We start from the raw sequence: 22,354 nt of genomic DNA on the forward strand, positions 1-22,354 counted from the left end.
TGACTTTGGAATGAAAAGTTTTTTTTCATTTTTTATTTCATCAGTACTGGAATTTTAATAGTGATCTGTTGCAGTTCTGTGCTGTAACACTGACCACTTTTAAATGTGGTTTTGTCCATTTGGGCTGACTTTTGCTTTTCCTATTTAAGTTCTGTTTAGGGTATAACCCACTTCATATACTTAGGAATATTGCAATCATGTGTTGTGAACAAACATCACTTTGCAGACCTGTGCAGCCATACTGACAGCCAGCATCAGATTTATGGGATTATCTGTAGTTTTTTTTTTTGGACATTTATTCATCACTATATGCCAACACCTAATGAAATTGTATGCATGGGTGCTTTTCATGGTATTTTTCCTAAGTAATGAACAGCTAAATGTTACTTTCAGGTCTACATTTGTAGATTTTTAGAAGGTCAAGTTTTTTTTGAAGTGCTGTTCTCGAGTAAATGGCTTTCATAATATCAGCGTGATGTGGCAGCTGGTGGTATCAACTGGAATATACTGAATATACTGGTACATCTCACTCTTACTGGTCTGTGTATATCCTCTTTCAATGAAAATATTGGGTCAAACAATACCCCTTTGCTTTTGGTACTGCAGTGTATATAGTTATACTTTATTGTAAGGGGATATTAAGGAGGCAAACAAAGTCTTCCTGTGTCTGACATTGGCTGGAAATTGTAAAAAAATCAGATTGGCTGATGGTAAATTTTCAGTTGTTGGCTAGTCTTCATTGGTTGAATGCCGTAAAATCCACGTAGTCATGGTTTTTTGTAGATTGGATCTCTGCATGTTTTTTTTTTTTCTTTTTACTTACAAATTTTGGTTTGATGTGTTAAGTTTATCTTTTGATGGAATGTGATATGTTGCCTGCAAATAATGGACACTAAACTGCTTGCTCTAATATCTAATTGGATATATCAAAATACTCACCAAAATGAACTTTGGGATAAAAATATGGATTTTTGATATTGTCAGGGAATCTGCACATACACCCCCTTCCTATCACTTCATTATTGTGTTCTCTTTGCTTCTGCTGCCTAATTCTTCATCTTGCCCTATCTCGGAAGTTGTGGTTGTAACTGCCATTGTTCCTTTTCTGTGCTGTTCCTGAGATGGAAGAAGGCACATATTTCCTGAGTGATGTTGCACATTTGTCGGATGGTCTTACGGGGATTTCCAAAAGTAGTAGCATGCTACATTTTTGTGGTGTTCTATTATGTCAAAACGTATGAATCTTAATGCTTAAGATGTTTTTGCTTGGCACCACATTTTTAATTTTAGAGCATTTTTGACAGTTGATTATAAATATTAATTTATATGTTCTACAGTGTGAGGTCTTTACTTTTTCCTTTTTTCCATAGATGGGTTGGAAGTTTTTCAAGTTGAATAATTGTGATTTGCATTATTAGCCGTATATTTTTCTTTTTTATTATTATTTTTTTTAATTTAAACTGTAGAGGGAGAAATGCCAAGGAACAGTACAAGACCTCAAGTGTGAAGTTTTTCACCATTGGTGCCTAGATAGATACTGGGGGGAAAAAAAGATTTATTTAACATATGAAATGTAGTAGTGAGCAGGTTTATTTTTAGACATTCATTGGGGGATCTCCCCCCCCTCAAAATAAAATGCCAAAGCGATTCGGTACCGCCCCAGGTTCTTTGTAAATGTAGAGGGGGGGAGGGGACACTGACACAGATTTTGATGAGTTGTGTTGGAATTTTGAACACTTCTTATTGGTTGAAGGAAGCATTGACTTTGCCATTTGTACAGGCACAGAAGTACAAGTATGTTCCTGCACACTCCTCTTCAGTCAAGTAGCAGAAGAAACGCAGCACAAGCACAAGAAGACTGACAAATAAGTGTGTGAGAGTGAGTCAGGTAGACTGGTGCCCCATCCAAGGTGTCGCACAGCTCCACCTATCCACTCTACTTCCTGGTATCGGATTCAGACCCACTCGGACTCTAAAGTGCGTTTACGTCCAACCATCATAATAAACTACAGTCACTACTGCAAAAGGTTTTTGCTAGATGTAAACAGACATTTTTTTTTCTTTTATTTCTAACCACCCGGCTACCTGGTGTCTTTTGAAATCTGACAAACTTTACGCTGTGAGCCATCAAGGTGAAATCATTGGTTGCAGCAGTCTAACAAATGGGCAGGGCTTTAGGAGTTTTCCTGGTCTGTAAAACTGATGTTAAACTGGTTAGTTACAAATGATTGACTAATTTAGGTGGGGTATCTGACAGTGGCATTGACGTTGTTCCCTGGAATTTAAATATAAATACACAAACACTAACCTGTGCAAACTTTGGGCATAAGACGTCGCCACATTGATTATAGACCTAATTTGATGATGTGGGGGAAATCTCGGTAAAAACATGGGGAGACTATTATAAAAATCTGTAAATGCAATAAAACTGAAAAGGCCAAGAGTGTTGTATTTTGTTTTTGTTACTCATGGTTTGGATTAGGGCTGGGTAAGGGTTATGCACATTTCTCGTTTTAGGTTTTCGTGACGTCGCACATGCGAATAGCTTTTTTTGATTTCGCCATTTGCAATGTTTTGTTTCGCCCAATAGATGGCTCTCTCTAACCTGCTACAGAGGTGTACAAAGCTTTATTCAACAGTCAAAATGTACACTGTGAAGAGCTCGCTGTTACAACAGCCGGTCATACCGCAGTGTGCCATAGCGAATACTGAGCGAAATCGGCAGCATTATAATACTTCTCACTTGTCGACTACCTCCTCAGCTGAGAGTTGCGGTGGCAACATTTTGACCAGGTCTGTACAGATTTACATTCCATGTCCATACTCCACCTCATTATGAGAGACCTTTAGATGTTCCCTTTGCAGCTGGGAGATGAAATCCCTCCACGTGAGTCCTGGGTCTTCTCCTGGGCCACCATCGTTTCTGGAAGAGCTGCTTTGGGAGTCATACCCCCCCACGCCCCCCTTACTGTGTGGTCATCCTCCCTGATTCTGTAAAATGCTTTTATGATGCTAAAGACATACATTGAACTTTAGTAATACATTTAAATAAAGTGTAATATATTAAATCGGTGAATATGGCGCTTGAAAAATGCGGGAGTGTTTTTTCGTCCGCTAGATGGCTCTACTCCCGAGCTGCAAAACTAAGACCGCAGAAATGGGCTGTCTGCTTCGCCGATGTGACCGACAGTTTTCCATCCCACTGGACATTTATTCCTGTTGTCATCAACAAGCCAGACATGTTTGAAGAAGTCCCCTGCCTAAGTCAGTGTCTCAATGACTGACCCCTTCCTTCTCCGTCTCGCGTGGGACACCTAGAATCTCATATTCCCAGGGGTTACGGAGGAGTACGACACATGTGTGTTGATTGCAGGGAAAGTGACTACACGTTCCATCTGTTTATCTTTTCCTCCCGTCCACAACATACTTGAAGCAGTGGGCTGCTTTTCAGAGACGCATTTTCAGGAGAAATGGAAAAGCAAGAACTGATCTGCTGCCTGGTATTAGTTTTTCCTGCTGTCTGTTTGCAAAGTCCCACCGATTGCAGTGAAGTTCAGAAGCTGTTCCACTTAAATGAAATTGGACCGATAAAAACAGTGCCTGAAACCCCTAGGACGGGTAAGTGTCGAAACATTATTAATAATAAACGTTTTCCGGACTAATCACGTGGATTGATCCGTCTGTTAAAGACTAAGCATTTTTCATCTAACAGGAGCCGTTTTTCACATTTGTCAGGCGTATCGCGCTGAAAGAGCTACAGGTTTACCTTATGATAAATATATTTGTTAATTAAATTAAATTTAGACGAAAAAGTTGCCTGGCATCCTTGAATCGGTTGAACGGCATCTTTTTGGTGAAACAAACTGCAATCGCCTGAGCTTTATTCGTTAGTATGTTTGCATATTTGCCTTGGAATATTTCAGTTGTGATAATTATGTGGAAGCTTCCGTGTGACTCGCTTAATGTTCTTTAAAAGCCATCGGTAAGTAACGCTGGCTGAGTGTAATCTACCTCTCGCCGACACAAGCCGAAGGTGATGCTTTTCTTATTAAAACTGAATTAACTTCTCCCTTATCGTTTTAACACTTCCAGAGGGTTAGGTCTTTGACAACCTTGTGTGCTGTTGAAAGTTGAGTGTCACGCCAGATGCCTAGCTGACGTTGCAACTGTTTCAAATTGTTTCAGTTTAAATACTCGGTTCAAGATAAAGGTGTTACGGTTCTGAACCGGAGACCGAAACCGAAACACAAACGTTCACGATCTCCCGTTACGTAACCGCGATATCCCCAAGCCGCTGCCGCACGGCGTAGATGTACCGTTTTTCGGTTCGCTGCCCATGTCGCCCATACCCAAATCTGCCACTGCGTATGACTGACAGACCACATTTCGCAAATCAGCCTGCTCAATATATCAGCCTGGTTCGGTCCTTGTCACCCACTTTTTGGGTGTTTTGGTATTAGATATCTTGAAGTTCCAATTCGCCATAGAGTTTGAAGTGAAATATGCAAAAATCCGAGGCTTACCTGTGGCTGAAGAATCGGGGTCTGAGCCAAACAGTGGATCTGGAGAATCGTTACATCCCTAGTTCGAGTATTTGTTTAAGACGCACGATTCATTTTTTAAAAATTCCTTTATCTCAATGGCTATAAACGAGTTCAGTATTCTTTAAAGCAGAAAACAAACAACGGTCAGTTACATAAATCTTAGGTCCTAAGGTGTCTTTTGTACCCTGATTTAGTCCAGCTGCAGGTCAGACAGGGATGTGAGTTTGCATATTTCACATCTGCTTTATCGCTTTTCTTGAACTTCATATCTTTCGAAATGCCCTGTCTAACTTATAAGGATGATTTTCATGAAGGTCATAAGTTGGAAAAGTCACAATGGTTTGTTCAGAATCTTTTCCCAGTGTTAACTTTGACTACAATCCAAATGGTGGTTTTATGAAATTTGTGGAACTATATTAATTGTTTATTAAATCAGATAATCGCAGAATATCATCTTCCTAACCAGATGCTGGTTGCCTTTCTAAAGCTGAATACATTAACATTTTACTAAAGTTATTAAGTAACTTAATTTTTTCCCTAGAAAGCCCACTGCTTCTGCAACATGGCCAGAGTATTTTAATTGGCGTATTTTGTGAAGCCCTCAGATTAGAGTAGCTACAATCCAGACAGTTATTTCAATGAAATTGTTAAAGGGTGAGGAGAGCTGGCAATCTGCCCAGCCCTTTGGCCTCAAAGTGCGGCCGGGAATCGTCATATGTCACAACAGAAGTGTCTTTGGCCACCTGACCATTTGTCCCGGCATGTCTTGACATGCTTGTTTTTTCATGGCTTTGCCCCTATCTTCACTGATTGTTGTCATAAGCAGCTTAGAGTGAGAAATCCTTATCACTTGGTTAAGTGATGGCTGCTGATTACCTCAGACACTTCATATTTTTGCTTGTTTAAACCTGTAAATGGCAAAACTGTAGGATAAGAGATATGACTACGTGCGTGTCTACTTGTTGCTGGTTTTGTACAGCAAATTGATAATCAAGAGTTTTTTCAAGTACCCTTTTCATGGGTTTGTAATGAAATAGTCTATTGAATGTGTTGTTGGAAATTTGTCATTTGATTACCAATAAAATATTAAATACCCAAAATGGTGAATTACTCATTGTGCATCACATTTATGCATTTTTTTGAATGGAATTCCCTGTGTTCCCCAAGGGAGTGATCTTCAAGTGTGTGACTCCCTCAGTCTAACATGCTGTACCAAAAACATGGAGGTGCGGTACCAGACGGCAGCCCAAAAGAATGTTCAGAATTTACTCCAGATGACCAGCTCCAGCCTGAAGACTTTAATTTCTGGGAATGTTGCTGAATTTCAAGGTAAGGTTTCCATCAGAGAAACATCACAGTATGCTGACAGCATTTTCTGTGAAATGACATCCTGGTTTCCTTTTTATTTTATGTTATCTGAGATCTAGCATTCAGTAGGGGTTTTAAACATGGTGGTCTATGAAGATAATACAGGGAGGCTTTCAATGAACCAAATCCATAAATGATGCCAGTCAAGTTATACCAACCTCTAGAGCCAAAATGTTAGAAATACGAAAATTCAGATCTGCCTTGGAATATTTCAGTTGTATTTCAGTTATGTATTTACTTAACATTAGAATGTTTCATTACTGTGTATAATGAAGTTTTTTTTTGACAAGGTCTCAGCAGTTATGCATCAGTTATATATGCGCAGCTTGCAGATCAATGTATGGGTCAGATGTGGTTGGCAGATATGCAGCCTTTGCTGTGCAGTTTGAGTTGGTTTTTCTGTGAATTTACTTGCCAAAGATAAAATGTAACTGATGGGGAAAAATGTGGATATGCTGAAAATCTTGGCCTAAGGTAATTTATATAAAATACATGTGCAATCATATATCATATCATACATAAACATAAAATTGTGAAGCTTGCTTGAATAATACAGAATAGTCATTCTTTATTCCTCCCTTTGGGGATATTTCTGCCTACACCATCTTGCTCTCCACGCACAGGCAGGTGAGAGCAAGCTTGAGTGTCTGAGCACAGGGTCAGGCAGCGTACAGCGTGCAGTGATGGGGGATTTAGTGGAATTCCATTGTCCTCAGCGGGGATCAGAACTCAAAACTTCAAATATCAGCTCTGTCATTCTCATGCATTTGTTCTCATTTTGTGAACTCTGATGTACGGATTCCTGTGAATAAGCTTTCGTTGTATGGACTGTCGAATAACTGCAATTGGAGCGTCTTGCAGCAAAGGTCTTTAATTTGCCGAATGCCACCTTACTGTCTGATAACACATTTTCATGCGTGACACCTTTGAATATAACAAGGATGTTTAGGCCTCTGTACTCTGCATGGTATTTTTGACACTAGTAGAAAAAATGATTAAACAGAAAGATGGACAGGCAGGCTGTGCTGAGGAGACATTTAATACTTGAAGCTACAGTAAAAAACAAGTAGAATAATGGGTACATGAGACAGTAATGGCACAAGCATGTAGCCGGAAGCCCAGTGAAGCCCAAGTTTGTTACCATCCATCTTTCTGCTTATAAAGTAAAACGTCGTGGTTGCTTCTATTAAATGGCTAAGGGGTTATGATTAGATTTTTGCTAGTAACAGCTTCTGCTTTATTGTATTGTATTATTGAATAGCTAGCTGTGGATCCAGACCGCTGTTGTCATCGCCACTACACATGCTTTGCTTGTTAAGGCAACTCAACCATTTGACAGATCTTTTTCAAATTTTGCAGAGGCGTTATGTGGGCGACAAGCTGGAACTGATTAAATTTTGAGACAGTTTGCCCCAATATTGAAGCAGCACTGCTGAGTAGCAGGGAAAGGAAGGTTGAAAGCAGACGACTGCAGCCCTCACCTTGTAAACACAGCCGTCTGTCGTCTAAACATATTCCGTGCTTCTTTTTGCAAACTTCAGGTGAACAGGTCCAATGGTTTTTCAAACTCTGGGGTGAGATGAGTTTCTAGATATTATGTAATGAAGTTTTATATTGTTTTTACGTTGGTTATGGAAACGGGGCATCAGCCAAAAAACGCCAGTGTTCCCCCCCCCTCCCTACAGACTGACTTACTAAAATTTAGCAGTGAAAGTCTCTGATTTCTGTTCTGTCATCAGCTTAGACTGCAATAGGTCCCTTCTGCCTTGTAACACTTATTTGCCTAGATTTAATTACTAACATGGCTGCAGATGGTGCAGTTTGTAAGAAGGGCTCATGAAAGTCTTCCTCTGGGAATAATCATATCGGTGCCCTAATGAACGCTGACCTCCGGTAAGGGAACTGCATGACTGCCGAGGTGACAGGCTGACAGCATTAACTACGCAATCTCATATCCCTTCACACGGCTTCCATGTCCTTCCCTTCTGGCTCAGAACCGGAAAACAAGACTTGTTCTAATTACCTTTCCCCGTTTTGGCCGTTTCAGCCCTGCTCATGCTGGTGTCACGTGACTTCTAGGGATGGAACAAAGATGTGTGCCTCCAAGAAAGTCTTCAAAGAGTAGACTAGGCTATCTAATTACGATTCTTAATTTGTGTTGTTATAATTTTTTTTGTATTATTAGGCCAATGACACACACACACACACACACACACACATTATCATGTTCCAAACAAGGCCGTAATATCTCTGTGTACCTTCCGTTAAAGATTTACCATCTCGGTACCAGGGTTCTTTGGCAGGATGTGGAAGAGGGAGCGAATGAATAGGTTTTTTATTTACACCACTTGTGATCAGACTGTCAATATAATGGAGGTTCGTTTTCAGAAACTGAGGGAAAAAAAAGTTGATTTTGTTTTGACACTAAGAAAAGTAGTCATGTATGAGCTATATAGCACGTGTTGAATGAATTGTGCTTTAATTTGTTAGTGATAATCGGTAACTATGCATGGGGTGACAACTATACATACTGATCCAGTTTCCAAAGCCAGAGTCTTTAGAAACAGATTTGTGCTCGATGCTTGTAATTTACAGGTTAGCATGGTTGCTGTGTGTGAGCTTTGACTGTAAGTCATCTTCTACCTGGCTTCATAACATTAGTGTACAGTAGGGGCAACAACCACTATCATGTTGGCTTTTTACAGCCTTATCTGACTTGTGTTTTAAACAGCCAGACTTTCTGCAAATATCCCTTCAGGGATTGGCTCTGGATCAATTGGCAGGTATAGAAAATGGGTTTATGAATGGACACCTACCACTTTAAATAAAATATGTCATTTGATTTACAACCAGTCAAAACCTAATAATATTTCACAGTTTGGAACAAGTTTTCTTAATTAAATGAATAAATGAGTCAATCTCCAAATTATCTGTAATTCCGTAAGGAAGTACAAGTTTTTGTTTGCAGTTATTGTGAGATGCCATAGTTACAGTTGCCATGGTACTCGTGCTGGTGCTGGTGCGCCTCTCACCTGTTGATTACCTTTTTTTCCCCCTTTCCTCTAGGGCAGAGTTGTCAGATGGCAGGTGATGTGTAATGAAGTATTCCTGGCCAGCTTTGTTTATGCTGAGAATGATGTCTGCGTGCTGCAGTAACTTTTAATTTAATAAGCATTTTTGTGGATTGAGCACCATTTTTTCAAGTTAATGTTTTCGGCTGATTATTTAATTCTGTCTAAATGAAATGATGCTCATTATAGGATCTTGTTAATATAGTTCAGCCTTTCGTCTTCTGACTCCTTAGCCTCGTTAGGGTCTTGTGGGGCTTGGAGCCTATTCCACACAGCATAGGGCACAAGGATGGGGTACTCCATGCACGGGAGCTGCCATGCTACATTTCATATTCAAACAAAACACATTTGTTAAATGCCCTAGGCTACAGTGTGTTGTGCTGAGATTAACGCAGCAGGCTGTGCAGCAACTGGGTTTGCAGCTTGTGGGGTGGTCTTATCATTCACTTATTTCATGGTCCATCTGACAGACGTGTGCATCTGGGAGGTTGCATTTCTCAGTGTGAGGGAATCAAAAGAACCTGACATGGAGAGAAATGCGTTGGAGGTCCTGTAAGCATCTGACATTGGATAGGGTGAAGAAAGAGGCTGTGTCGTCGCATTAATTCAACACCGCTGAGCACCCTGGAAGGATGAAAAGCACATTGTCAGCCAAAATTGTCCTTTTTTTATCGTCTTTGACTGAGATAACAAAGCCATTTGGCCATTCAGGAAACTTGACCATCAGGATTCTGTAACCCTGTGCATTTTGTATTCATATGCCACTGTTTTTTTGCCCTATCAAATATGGGAAGACTTTCGTGACTAATTGTTTTGGCTGGGTAGAGTTTAACTCACTGGAGAGTCTGTGAAAAGCATTTCTTTGAAGTGGCAGTTGTTGCCTGTTTCCATAGCTTCCAGGGGGATGCTGACATGGAATGTAATGTATTGTTTTCCTCCCTGTAATCCTGGGAGTTTTTTTGTTTGTTAGAAATTAATCAATGTAAATAATACCGGCAGTGCTGCCAGTAATTATGGTCGAGGGCTGTGTCGGATTTAACGAGTAAAACTGTCACCAGGGTTGAGGAACAAGGCTTGATTTCAGGTTAGATGTGCACTATTAGTACTGCAGTACCTTGAAGTGTCTTGCAAATTTGCACTCAGAGTTCTGGCTGTAATAACACAGTAGGGTGCCTCACCAAAGACAAAGCGTGACTTGGTGTGGTGCCAGCTGAGGTAAGATGGTGCTCCAGACTTTAGCAACTAATCTGTTGTGTTGTTGGCACCAGAAACATTCACTTGAAAGTATGGTCAGGTATGATGTGGCAGCTGTAGATCTGAATCTGACTGCTGATCCTGGAGAGGCGTGTTCACTCCTCTTATTATAAACGTTCTGCATTAAACTGAAGCTTCATAGGGACACATCTGACTTCAGCAGCAACAACATTTACTGCGGTGTGCTTTCCTCATGAGAAGCTATTTACAAGGATTTTTGCCAGTTACACAAAGCTTGTGGATTTTCAAGCAAGCTTTTTTTTCTCCTAACACTGGGTTAGGAATGCTATCAGATAAGACTTGGTTGTGTAGATTACTGTGCAAGCGCTGTGTTTTTGATTTGTGCAAATATAAGTCAGACCTACATATCTGGATAGCACCGATTGTTAGTCCTGATACATTGTAGACTTGGGTGGTGGGCTGGTTAAAAAAAAATCACTTATGACAATATTTTGACTGCATGTGTACATACTTTGTAAGTGAGACTTTGTGCCTTACTGTAGGTGATTCCTATCAAATGGCGAAAGCAGAGTTCCTCAAAGCAGGCCCAGGAGGTCTTCATCTTGAAATGGGCCTGGAGTTTGCTTTTGTGCGTTAACTTCACTTTTAAACATGAAACAGGTGATTAGAAATTAAAATTTTTCTTTTTTAATCAATGTACTTGAGTGTCTTCTCTAAAGAACAAAAATATCTCCATGACTATGTGCATTGTCTTACAGTGCAGTGTATAATCTAAAATCAGATCTACTTTTATAAGCTCATTGATAAATTATCATAAGTAGCATGCTGGTTCCAAACTTCAGTCCCAGATTTTCGTTAAACTAATTCCCAGCATGAGGTGTATTGCTAATTTCCATCTTCAGTTTAAGGGTGTGCTAATAATATCAAGGACTAATTTTACCAAAGGCATCGTTGTTGTAACAAGCCTGCTGCTCTGTGTGGGGAGTCCTTTTGATAAAGCCAGACTCAATTTGTTATTCCTTGGCAAGAAACCATTTTTTAATAAATTTTATTTTAGGATTTGGAGTCTGTGTTTGGAATTTGCATTTTTCTGTTGGTTTTAGTGTGCTTAAAAAAATGTACGAATATTTATGTCAGTCTAATTAATCTTCTGTATATCTGTTCGTGCAGCCACTGCAATGTGTTAAACCCACAGGCTATGCTTGTTAAAACCCCAAACTGCAGGTGCTTGGTATTCTGCATTCATGGTGATTTCAGTGGGACAGTGGGCCCCATTTGAGATCTGTTTGCCAGGATACAGCTTGGAGATTCTGTCAGAATCAGATTCGCCCTTCCGGTGAAGGAGTAGACGGACGAGCAAGTGAAATGAGGCGGCAGAGACCTTTGGAACCTGCCAGAAGCTTCCTTTTTCATGATCTCTTTCTTTATATCTCAAGTGGATCTGAGTTTTCACTGCACTGCTTTGTGGGGACACTTATTGTCCTGTTGTGAAATGAACCTTAGAAATATACACAACGACACTTTATAGGACTGAAATCTGACCATATAATTTGTTGGTGGCACTTTGTTTTGCCTCTTAGTGACATACCTTGCAGGTTAGTCTGAAATGTATTTTATAACTGTGGTGAACAGGATGACAGGAGGTCCCCCCACCCCCGATTCTGCCTCCAAAACATAAGCGCATGCTTTAGGATCCCCCCCCCCACCCCCCCGGATCACAGCTCTGAAATGCTAAGACTCACTGTTCTCCTTTCATATACTGCTGCACATGACACACTTGCACACTTGCAGTTGTGGCTGTAATATGAGTTGTGGATGCATTGTCTGCGTTTTCCGCTCATTGTCTTCTCTCTGTCTCCTGCTATTGCACCATTCTGGACCAAATCCAAATATCACCCCCCTGCTTGTGTGGCGAAAGAAAGGATCTGGAAGCTTGAAGCCTAAAATTACATTTCTTAACAATTAGTTTTCGATGAGGAACAAAAGCATAAAGTGGTGAATCCTTTGATTTTAATGAATTTGCAGGTCAAAGACCAGACAGGAAGAAACATTGTAATGAGTATTTAAATTGCAATTGTGCTAACAGACAGTCATTGTGTAACAAATGCAGGCACCTAACACCATGTTCTTGGGCTATATAGAGCCAGCCCCCAAGGGGAGAGCTTGAATTGGAACTACAGTACAGAGGAAGAATGGAACATGTGGATGATTCCCAGCTACCTTCCTTGTTTTATCTCATTTTTTGCACTCCCTGGGACCACACAGGGGTTTGCGGCTCCATTGAAACGTGTGGTACACTCGTCAGCCATCAATTGTTGCGGACAAACTAACTCCGTTTGAAGCTGTTGCAGTTTTGAAATCAATAAGCAATGTGGGATTAGTCCACAGGCAGCTCAGAAGTGTGAGGGCCGAAGTGATAGCAAATAAATAATTCTGATGGTGGGATAATCTAAATCATTTCCCTCGTGCAAAAGTACCCAAGAGTGAACCTTGCTCATTACACTGATTTCCTAATTGTGTTACCTTATTACTTGCATTAATTGGATTTCGATTTTTGGTCAGTAATTTGTACAGCTTCATAGCTCTAAACTGCTGTCTTACAGAATGCTGATTAGGAAATGAGCACCCTTAATGATCACTTAGCGATTAATAAAGTTTTCTGTCTGTATGCTTTGACTATGACTCTAGGTCCTGGTACTGTAATGGTTGCTATTTTTACATGTTCCTTTTTATGTTTGTTCTTTATGAGGACAGTTCCAGTTGCAGTTCTGGTGATTTAAACTAATGAGTATCCTACCCAGATATGCAACATGATTTTGTATATTAATAATAATTGATACTTTTGTCGATCCCGATGGGGAAATTCTCTTTATGCCTCCCCCAACTTGCTTTCCGCAGGTGAGAGCAGGCTGGGTGCGAAGGGCAGCCACCCATAGCAGCACCCAGGGAGCTGGGGGTTAAGGTCCTTGCTCAAGGACCCGCAGATGTGCTGAGGGCCGGGCTTGAACATCACAACTCCATATGCAGGGGTGTCAGAAGCATTTTGAATGTGGGGGGGGGACACACTAGCATAAAACTAATATTTTATGTTAAATGTGCGGGGGGGGTAAATGAATAATTCTTAAATGTGAGGGGGACACATCCCCCTCAGATTTAATGGCAGTGATGCCCATATCTATACTGTATGTATGATACAATTTTGGCAGCTGTCGTGTCCTGTTGTCCAGGTGAATTTGAATAAATCGTGTTTTGCTGTATTTCCACACCCTGCATTTGTTTCGGGTCAGATCCTTTGTGTGGGTCCTGTGAGGTGGCTGACTTCTGCTCCTTAGATTTCCACCTAAGAGAAGCACAGCTACAGAGGTGCCAGAAATTCACAGGGGTAACTTGAAAATATGAAATTCCCAACAACGCAACTGGGCTGTGTCTGTTTGTGTCAGGTTGCTTTTGTGTTGTTTATCATAATTGTTCGGTTTTATGTTATATTTTGTGTCCTTGCAGATCCCATGTCCATTTCTCTATGTATTATCTGTGATGATAATAGATTGCATGGCATTCTTTCTTTGTCAGAAAATCGGATACCAATATCCCTACTGTGTCCAAGCAAACACCCACATGGTTGGAAGCATGTGAAATAGATTCTAGTGACGAATTTCTGGTTGTTTTCTTGGATTTGGTGCAGTGATTTTGGGAATTGGGATAAATTGCTTATATTTATCTTGAAGTAACCCTGTGACTTGGGAGAAAGACAGACACAGAACCTTAAGAATATAAGAAATTTACAAGAGAGAGGAGGCCATTCGGCCCATCAAGCTCGTTTGGGGAGAACTTAACTAATAGCTCAGAGTTGTTAAAATCTTATCTAGCTCTGATTTAAAGGAACCCAGGGTTTTAGCTTGCGCTACACTAACAGGAAGACTATTCCATACTCCAACTACACGCTGTGTAAATAAGTGCTTCCTCAAATTCATTTTAAAATGTTCTCCCACTAATTTCCAATATGTCTTTCTTGTAATCAGCTACCTTTATTTCTGTGGAGCCCATAAAATATCTGTACTTTATATTTCTGCTCCCTGCATGGATTACCTTACATTTATCTATGTTAAATTTCATCTGCCAGGTATCAGCCCAGTCGCTAATTAAATCAAGATCCTGTTGTAGCCTCTGTGCTGCTAGTTTAGTATCTGCTACACCACCTACCTTGGTGTCGTCTGCAAATTTAACCAGTTTACTATATGTATCGGTGTCAATATCATTAATGTAAATTAGGAACAGTAGTGGTCCTAAATTTGAACCCTGCAGTACCCCACTATGAACACAGGCCCACTGTGACATTGTGCCTCTAATAACTACCCGCTGCTTCCTGTCTGTTAACCAGTTATCGATCCAAGCTGCTACAGTTCCTAAAATCCCTGCAGCTTTGAGCTTAAGCAAGAGCCGTTTGTGGGGGACAACATCAAAGGCCTTCTGGAAATCTAAGTAGATCACATCGTAGGCCTTTTTGTGATAAATTTCTCTTGTAGCTTCCTCAAAGAACTCAAGTAAATTAGTTAAACAGGATCTACCTCTCCTAAATCCATGTTGGCTATCCCTCAGAATGTTATTTGAATCCAGATAATCTGCCATTTTCACTTGGATTATAGCTTCTATTATTTTTCCAGTAATGCTAGTTAAACTGATTGGTCTATAGATTGCTGATTTACCTCTATCCCCTTTTTTTTTTGAATATAGGTGTTATATTAGCATGCTTCCAGTCAGAAGGTACCACACCAGCAGATAGCGATTTCTGGAATAGTAAAGTTAAAGGTTGGCTAATAATATCCCTCATCTCTTTTAAAGCTATAGGTAAGATGCCATCAGGGCCCTGCGATTTATTTATTTTGAGCTTAGCTAGGCTTAGTACCACATCAGCCCCAGTTATACATATATTGGTCATAGACAATGCTGTATTCGTACTAAATGGTGGTAAGTTACTTGTGTTCTCTACTGTAAACACCCGTGTAAAATAATCATTAAACTCATTTACTATATCAATTTTATTTTCAATTATAAGGCCCTTACTATCCTGCAAAGTAGTGATTTAATCTTTTAGAGCTTTTTTTAGTTAAAATATTGGAAAAAACTTTTATTGTCATCCTTAGCCTCCAATGCAATCTTCCTTTCTACATTTCTCTTGGAGTGTTATTTTTTTAAAAATGTTATTTTTTAACTCAACCTGTAGATTTAGATACTCCTGTTTTATTTTGAAATTATGTTATTTTCCATTTGTGGAATAGAGCCCTTTTCCTCCTGACTTTATTCTTAATTTCCATAGTAAACCACCTTGATTGTAGTTTCCTTGATTTAGTTTTGCTGGAAACAGGTATGAAGTCCTCTTGCACTTGCAACAATGTGCTTTTAAAAAATTCCCATGCCTCTTTAACCATTTTGTTATTTAACTACATCCAGTTTATAGTTTCAGTCTCATAACATTAAAGTTAGCCTTCGTAACATTGTATACTTTTGTTTTGGACTTTGAAAAAATAGTCTGGAAACAGATCTATTAGTTAAGTTCTCCCCAAATGAGCTTGATGGGCCGAATGGCCTCCTCTCGTTTGTAAATTTCTTATGTTCTTAGCTCCCAATTCTGGTAGCTTCCAAAAGTATAAAAAGTGGCATATCTAGGATAAGCAAAACTGTAAGGATTTTGTTTTTTTGCACTGGACATCGTGGCTAGCCTGTGCACTGGTTCTGTGAGTGCTGTCCAGAGTGGATGCAGAACATCCACGTTCTTCCCAGTTGATTTGGGTTTCGCCAGGGGTGTGCTGTTGCTCCTACTCTGTTCAATGCTTGCATGCGCTGGGTGTTGGGCAGGGTTGGAGCGGCATCTGATTGTGAAGAAAGATTCACTGATCTTGACTCTGCTGACGATTCTATGATCTTCACAGAGTCAATGGAGGCTCCGATTGGGACCCTCGAGACAGTCAGCGAGTCTCAGTATCTGGGCTTGCGACTGTCCTGGATAAAATCCAAGATCCAGGCCTTTAATGACCACTTGGGCACAGCCATCAGCAGCGTGTCTGTCTGTGGGGAGAACACGCCGTACCAGAGCATGCCCCCCAAGCTGACCTGACCTTACGTAAGGGGCTGGCTCTGTGATAATTTGAGGGTGGTCCTCTTTTTTTTTTTTTTTTTTGTGATATGATGTAATATAGTATGATAGTAATAATACAACTAATTGTAATACAGTGTACAATTATGAAATGGTTCTTCCATTATGCAAGTGATGTATAAATTGTAATAAAGTATACAAGATGTGTGTCTGCATTTATTTTACAAGGTTGTATGTGTATTTTTCAACAAGATATAAAGAATTTGCTGGTGTTTCTGCATTGGGTTTAGACCGGTGCACACATTGGTTCATGCAGCTGACAATAAGTCTAATCTCAGATTCAGTTTGAATGAAACACTATAGTGATAAGGGTGCAGCCTTTTGAGTAATTTTCTCTCACGAGCATCGGAGAGCTGGTCAAAGCCCTGTCAGCCCCACACACGGGGACCAGCCGTAACTACTTATTGGAAAACAGGCCTGGTTCCTCTCAAAGGTGCCTTTGCTTTTATATATTTATTAATGGCAGTCGAAGTATTGCTAATGCATTTAAGTCTCATTGTTCTCAGTAACGCTACAGGCTCTGTGGTTACGATGACGTTGATGCCAATATTTTAATTGACACATCGTTTTTTTTTTATTTTAATGAAATTAGTTATAATTTTGAAAATGATTATAATAAATGTTTTCCTTTAATATCATGTGTAATTATCAGAGTAGTTCTTTTGTACACTGTGCAAAGTTTCGATGGCATAGCATGACGCTATAAGCACAAGGACCTGAATCGAAAACACACCGGCGCTATTCTGGATGATATATGTTCCGTCAGAGTAGGCAAAACCACCTTAAGTGTCTGTTCGTGCTAATTAAATTACCATTAGTATGGAAAACTTTTAAATGCCTTTTGACCTTGTAGGTGCCAAATACACTCATTATTAAAGCCATAAAATCGTCTGCACACACCGCCACCGTCAATCAAAGTACAATATAACTCCCATTTCCACTCCATTGAACAAGTATTTGTGACAATGTTTAGACTAAAATTTGGTCTTGTTCTATATTAATTGACTGTGCGGGTGTGTGTGTTCATGCGCTTTGGGTGTTATCTGAAAGGAAAACGGACATTAAAAAAATAAGTTGTAAACTGAAAAAATGCAAACTAAACAAAAACATGTTGGACACTAATCTGTGAGAAGTATTGCCACACTACCGACGTCTTTTACCTTGTGTAACCCAGGGACGGATTACGGACCGGGCCAGCGGGGCCTTCTGCCCAGGGGCCCTTGGGGTGCAGGCCCAAAACAATTTGCAACGCTTATCAACGATGTATTTTCGTTTGTCTATTTTAGAGGGCATACATTCTCTGATCCTATGCCTACAAGGGCCCCTGACCCTATAGGGCCTCTGATGGAAACATGGAGGGAGGGCGTTTGGCTGCCAAGGGCCCTTGAATTGTGGTGGTGGTGGTGCTGGTGGTGGTGCTGGTGGTGGTGGTGGTGGTGGGGGTGGGGGGGGGGCCCTCGCGAACGTTTTGCCCAGGGGCCCACACAACCCATAATCCGTCCCTGGTGTAACCACAGTATCTCATCTTTTAAAAGCTGTTATGGTTAGTGAGCTGTCTGTTCCTTTATCGCCACTTCAGTGCTTAACACGTACTTATGTGATTTGCTAAAACAGTTGCATCTGGCGTGCTCCGCTAACTTAATTTAATAATCACAAGGATACGCCGAAATCATGCAGATTACTAACTTTTCAGCATCACAATACGCATCTCAATATTTTAGGCATACTACTAATCTGATTATCGAATCGTGGGCGAATATAATGTCCTTATAGTTCCGAAAAGCCAGCGTCCATTATCTAAAGTCCTTCAGTGACATACAGTTTGTGGTTGTCAATATGGAATTAACTGAAATTAAACGGTCAAGTTGATTTTCTGGTGGAAAATTAATCGTTTATTACAAGTGACCAATCGGTAAAATAGTTGATAGATTAATCAGTAGAAAAATAGTCGTTAGTGGCAGCCCTTACACACACACACACACACACACACACACACACACACACACTGAGGACCCACAATATAATAACAGACAGGCACGTATTTAGCCGATGCTTTTATCCAAACTGGTGCACATTTTTGAGAAAGCAAGCTCAGCTAGTTCTTCGAGCACCTGGGGTCTCCTGGTGGCTTTCCAGATGGTGACCTCCGGATCACCGGCTCAGCAGCCTAAACCGCTGAGCCACACGCTGCCCCCTATAGACTGCCACTGCTTATCACAGTTACTTTCCATGTACATGTACAGTGTTTTTTTTTTGTCTTTGCTCCCCAGAAATAGCTTATTCTTAATGATAATGGTTTTATTATTTACCATATCAGTTGCAATGCTACAGTGACTTCACGTCACGTCCCGATCAACTGAATTCAGACACAGACAGGTAATACAATTACCCCCCTCAAACTAACGGGAAATGGGTTAAATCTGTTGTTGACCCTTGTGTCCCTTGGCACTTGTTTGACTTTCGACAAAAATTGCACAATCTGGTAACAAAATGTGCATCTTTATAGGTGCCAGTTCCCAACAATTGTACTTTTCTAGTCTTTTGACAGCATTTGCAGAGGCAGTTATAACCCTGTTAGTGCTGAAAGCTAACAGGAAGGCTGACTGGGTGTACCAGAAGCTTCTTTGTAGTCAGGTGTTTTTTTTTTTCTTTTTTGAAGCCAGTTCACCATTTTCTGTTCCCTGTAATTACTTTCCAGTTTCATTTACCTGAGTGTGTCTGCTTTTGGGATGCTCTTTTTGACAGCAGAAAATCCTTGAAAATGTTTGAAAAATACAAGAAAATGTCTCGTGGGATTTTCTCGCTCATAAAGATTAAACTACTGGTTCAGGTTATGTTTGATTCACCTTCCTTCCACAGAATGTAAACATCTTAATCTTCGCCTGTTTCTTTCACCTATTATACATTCCTTGTGTCATCTATGGTGACAGCAATGATTTTTTCCCCTTCATTTTCAGTGATGCACTCAGTGCAAATATTACATAAAATTGTTTTATAAAGAACATTTTTAAATGTTTTTTAAAACATTTATCCTCCCCTGCCCCCTCCATGTCTGGTAGTGCCCTGACCGCTGCAAGCCCAGGAATGCATTTCAAAACTATACGTTTTTAACCCCAGATGATTTTAATTTTGGTTGAAACTTCAGAATTGAAGTCAGAATTATTTTATTTGTGCTTTACAACTGTTCTTATGAGTTTACTTCATTGCATGCCAAGAAAGAACGTGTTAAGCGTGTTGTGGATGATTACTGGATGATTTAATATGCTGCACTCCGAGCTGAAGAAGAAAGAAGTCATTCTGGGACAGGGGGCATGTTAGGGGATCCTATTGCTGCAGGTCCTGTGGGTGCAGCCCCGCCTGGGGCTCAAAGCTGTTCGGCTGTAAATCCTCACCTTCCTTTTGTGTGCAGCTGAGCGCTGACCCAGGTAATGCACTTCTGTATGTGATAGTGAGGGATGTCCCCTAGGCAGCATGGCGAGACCCTTGCACGTGTCTACCACCAATCGGAAATAAGAGACCCCCCCGCCACAAGTGTCCCAGTTTTTACTCTTTCTGCTCCCGATTGACCTCAAGTGCAAGTCTGTTTCATGTGCAGCCTGCAGAAGCACTAAGGTGTAATATCGTGTCACGTGCTTGTTTTTGCTGTTTTGCCGTTCGTCACTTGAGTTGCAGTCTGTGTGAATTTCTCTACCTTGCTGGCCAAAGTCATTTCAGTTTTGCTTGATTCAAACTTGAGGTCATGTTATTGATGGAGTTAATTAATAACATTGTATATGTAAAAAATTTTAGATCAAGCCAGTTTTATTCTAAATTCTTGTTCAATTGTTTTTTCAGTTTTAGCTGTATGGATGAATCGGATTGCCAAGGTAAAATATGCCAAGAAATTTCCGTGAGTAATATTGTGTATGATCAGGACTCCTGTTCTGTTGCTTAAACATAAAAAATTGGAATGGAAAGCAAACAAATTTTGTAATTTTGATTAAGTTAGATATGGCTCCTACGTCACTGTTTGCGGTGCCTTTTAATTTTGTAACATGAGACCTCTGGTGGCCATATTCGTCTATTGCAGTTTTATTCTCATAATGAGGCAAACCTAACGCTTCCATGTATTACTAAATTTTTTTTTTTAAAGATTTGCATATTACCTGTGGGGTTGTTCAGGCATTTTAATGACAAAAACTCAGAGCTTCACTTCTTTGCCCTTTTATTTTGGATAGCAAAAGTAAATCAGATCAAAGGAGACCTGCCAGAATTGAATTACCCCTCATCTCCCAAAATGCCCCCCTCCTGACAAGATGTATTTGGGCGACATTAAATTCCTGTACAGTGAAGTTATTGATTCTATGCTTTGTAATAAGTGAGAAATGACTGATGGAATGATCTAGAACACAGTGACTAATTGATCTCTTCCTGTTTTCTCTTTCTCAGCCACTACAGATTTTTTTCTCTCCAATACAGATTTTAAGGTGCTAAAAATTCCAATAACTAATATCAGCTGAAATAATTTAATATGGTCAAAAAATATTTCTATTTAAGCAATGTTTTACTGACTGATTCTGAAATTCAAATGACAAGTTTAAAGTCTTAAAAAATCTTAAAAGCTACATATAAGAACGCCTGTATAACTTAGTCTTAAATAACATGAACTTTCACAATGTTGAACTCTCAGAAGAGTTTAGCAAATTTAAATCCCAAGGGTATCAAACCATAAATGTAGGAAACACCCTCCTGAATTTCCTCTAGTCAGGGGGCTCCTTGGCACCTCGTCGGTGTTTAGAGACGTGGCTTTATTGGCCGGTTTTCCACTGATATATTGGTACGTCCCAATATATGTGATTCTCCAGGCTTGCTGGTGAAGCTGAATTCTGTACTTTAATGAGTTGCTTCAGTGCTGGTGAGCTGAACATTTTTGCTTCAGGTATTTGCATCGTCAGACTCTTTTCATATGTTTGCATGCAAGCTGAACTGTAATAGATTTTATTGTCCAGGTAAACATCCTTTTTTTTAATTTATTTTTTTTAGAAACAAATAGCTCATCTGCCAGGGATCATGACTGATAAGTACAGTCAGCTTGTTGTGAATCATTTCAGACCTACTGTACATGTCTGTACAACTGCAGTAGTGTCGTGCATAATATGGGCTGTTTTGTGTTTGCGCTACCAGGGTGAACAAAGAGTGCTGCTGCCAGAGGAGACATTTTATATCTACATATATGGTTGCTGGGCTTTTTGTCCTCCTTTGTGGATGCATTCAGCCAAGTGTTGGTTTGTTGTCCTGTTGGTGTCCATGTTGCAGGGTGGCGAATATCATCTCGCAGATCCCACGCGCTCCCTTTGGAAATTCACACGGTTGCAAGTTTTTCCCACTGTCATTTACGATTGTCTCCATTCATTCATCCATTTCATATTTGGTCCATTAAAATTAATCAGTAATTGTATTTGAAATTTGGTCAACACTGCCTGAATTCCTCAATTCATTGCACCAATGAGACGGTCATCAGGTGCCATCCCTTTGAGTACTGCATGAGTACTGAACGTACTTAGAAGGAATACACCTTCAGGGGCTTGTTTGTGTGAAGGAGGCTGGTTGTGCTGGATTTAGAAACTCTTTATCAGATCGTGTTGGAACACATGAACGTTTGTCTTGATGATGGATGCGGGGGGGAGGGGGGGGAGATGGAGCGAGTTGATCAATGGATTTCTAACTCACTTCAGCAACTAACCACAGCTACCCATCCCTGCACCTAACCAGGTGAATAGAATGGAAACCAGTTTGCCTTCCCTAGCTGGACTTCCTTGGCAGGGCTGGGGCCCAACCCAGGTTCTGGCTTTTGAGCAGTACATCCAGGATAGCCTTCATTTATTCTTGAAAGCACATACGATAGCGTAGACGCAGAAGAATGTGGGTTTTGTTCAGTTAAATTGCAGGATGTGCTGGCGTCCCATCCAGCGTGTCCCCTGCTGAGTGTTCTGTGCTGGATAAATGGCTGCAGAAACATTAGACTG

The 22,354-nt window shown here is 40.3% G+C and overlaps 1 protein-coding gene and 1 long non-coding RNA gene across 8 annotated transcripts in view; both read left to right on the plus strand.

Moving 5' to 3' along the window:
* The first annotated feature begins 2,663 nt into the window (after positions 1–2,663).
* The window catches only part of gpc5a (glypican 5a), a 112,902-nt gene continuing 93,211 nt past the window's right edge, over positions 2,664–22,354 (plus strand). The window contains exons 1-2 of one of the 7 annotated variants that reach the window (XM_023793136.2): positions 2,664–2,793; positions 5,712–5,873. In XM_023793136.2, the coding sequence (XP_023648904.2) occupies positions 5,765–5,873 (109 nt within the window). In that variant the 5' untranslated portion in view covers positions 2,664–2,793; positions 5,712–5,764. Of the gene's footprint in view, positions 2,794–3,000; positions 3,619–3,706; positions 4,034–5,711; positions 5,874–22,354 lie in introns of those variants that run through there. The other 6 variants (XM_072700553.1, XM_023793133.2, XM_023793134.2 and 3 more) reach the window with 6 other exon arrangements.
* LOC111834160 (uncharacterized) lies at positions 8,644–9,496 on the plus strand. The gene is made up of 3 exons (XR_002835933.2): positions 8,644–8,695; positions 8,979–8,999; positions 9,454–9,496. It is a non-coding gene; the product is annotated as an uncharacterized lncRNA (long non-coding RNA).

The sequence above is a fragment of the Paramormyrops kingsleyae genome, chromosome 16 (genome assembly GCF_048594095.1).
Source record: "Paramormyrops kingsleyae isolate MSU_618 chromosome 16, PKINGS_0.4, whole genome shotgun sequence".
Classification (NCBI taxonomy): domain Eukaryota; kingdom Metazoa; phylum Chordata; class Actinopteri; order Osteoglossiformes; family Mormyridae; genus Paramormyrops; species Paramormyrops kingsleyae.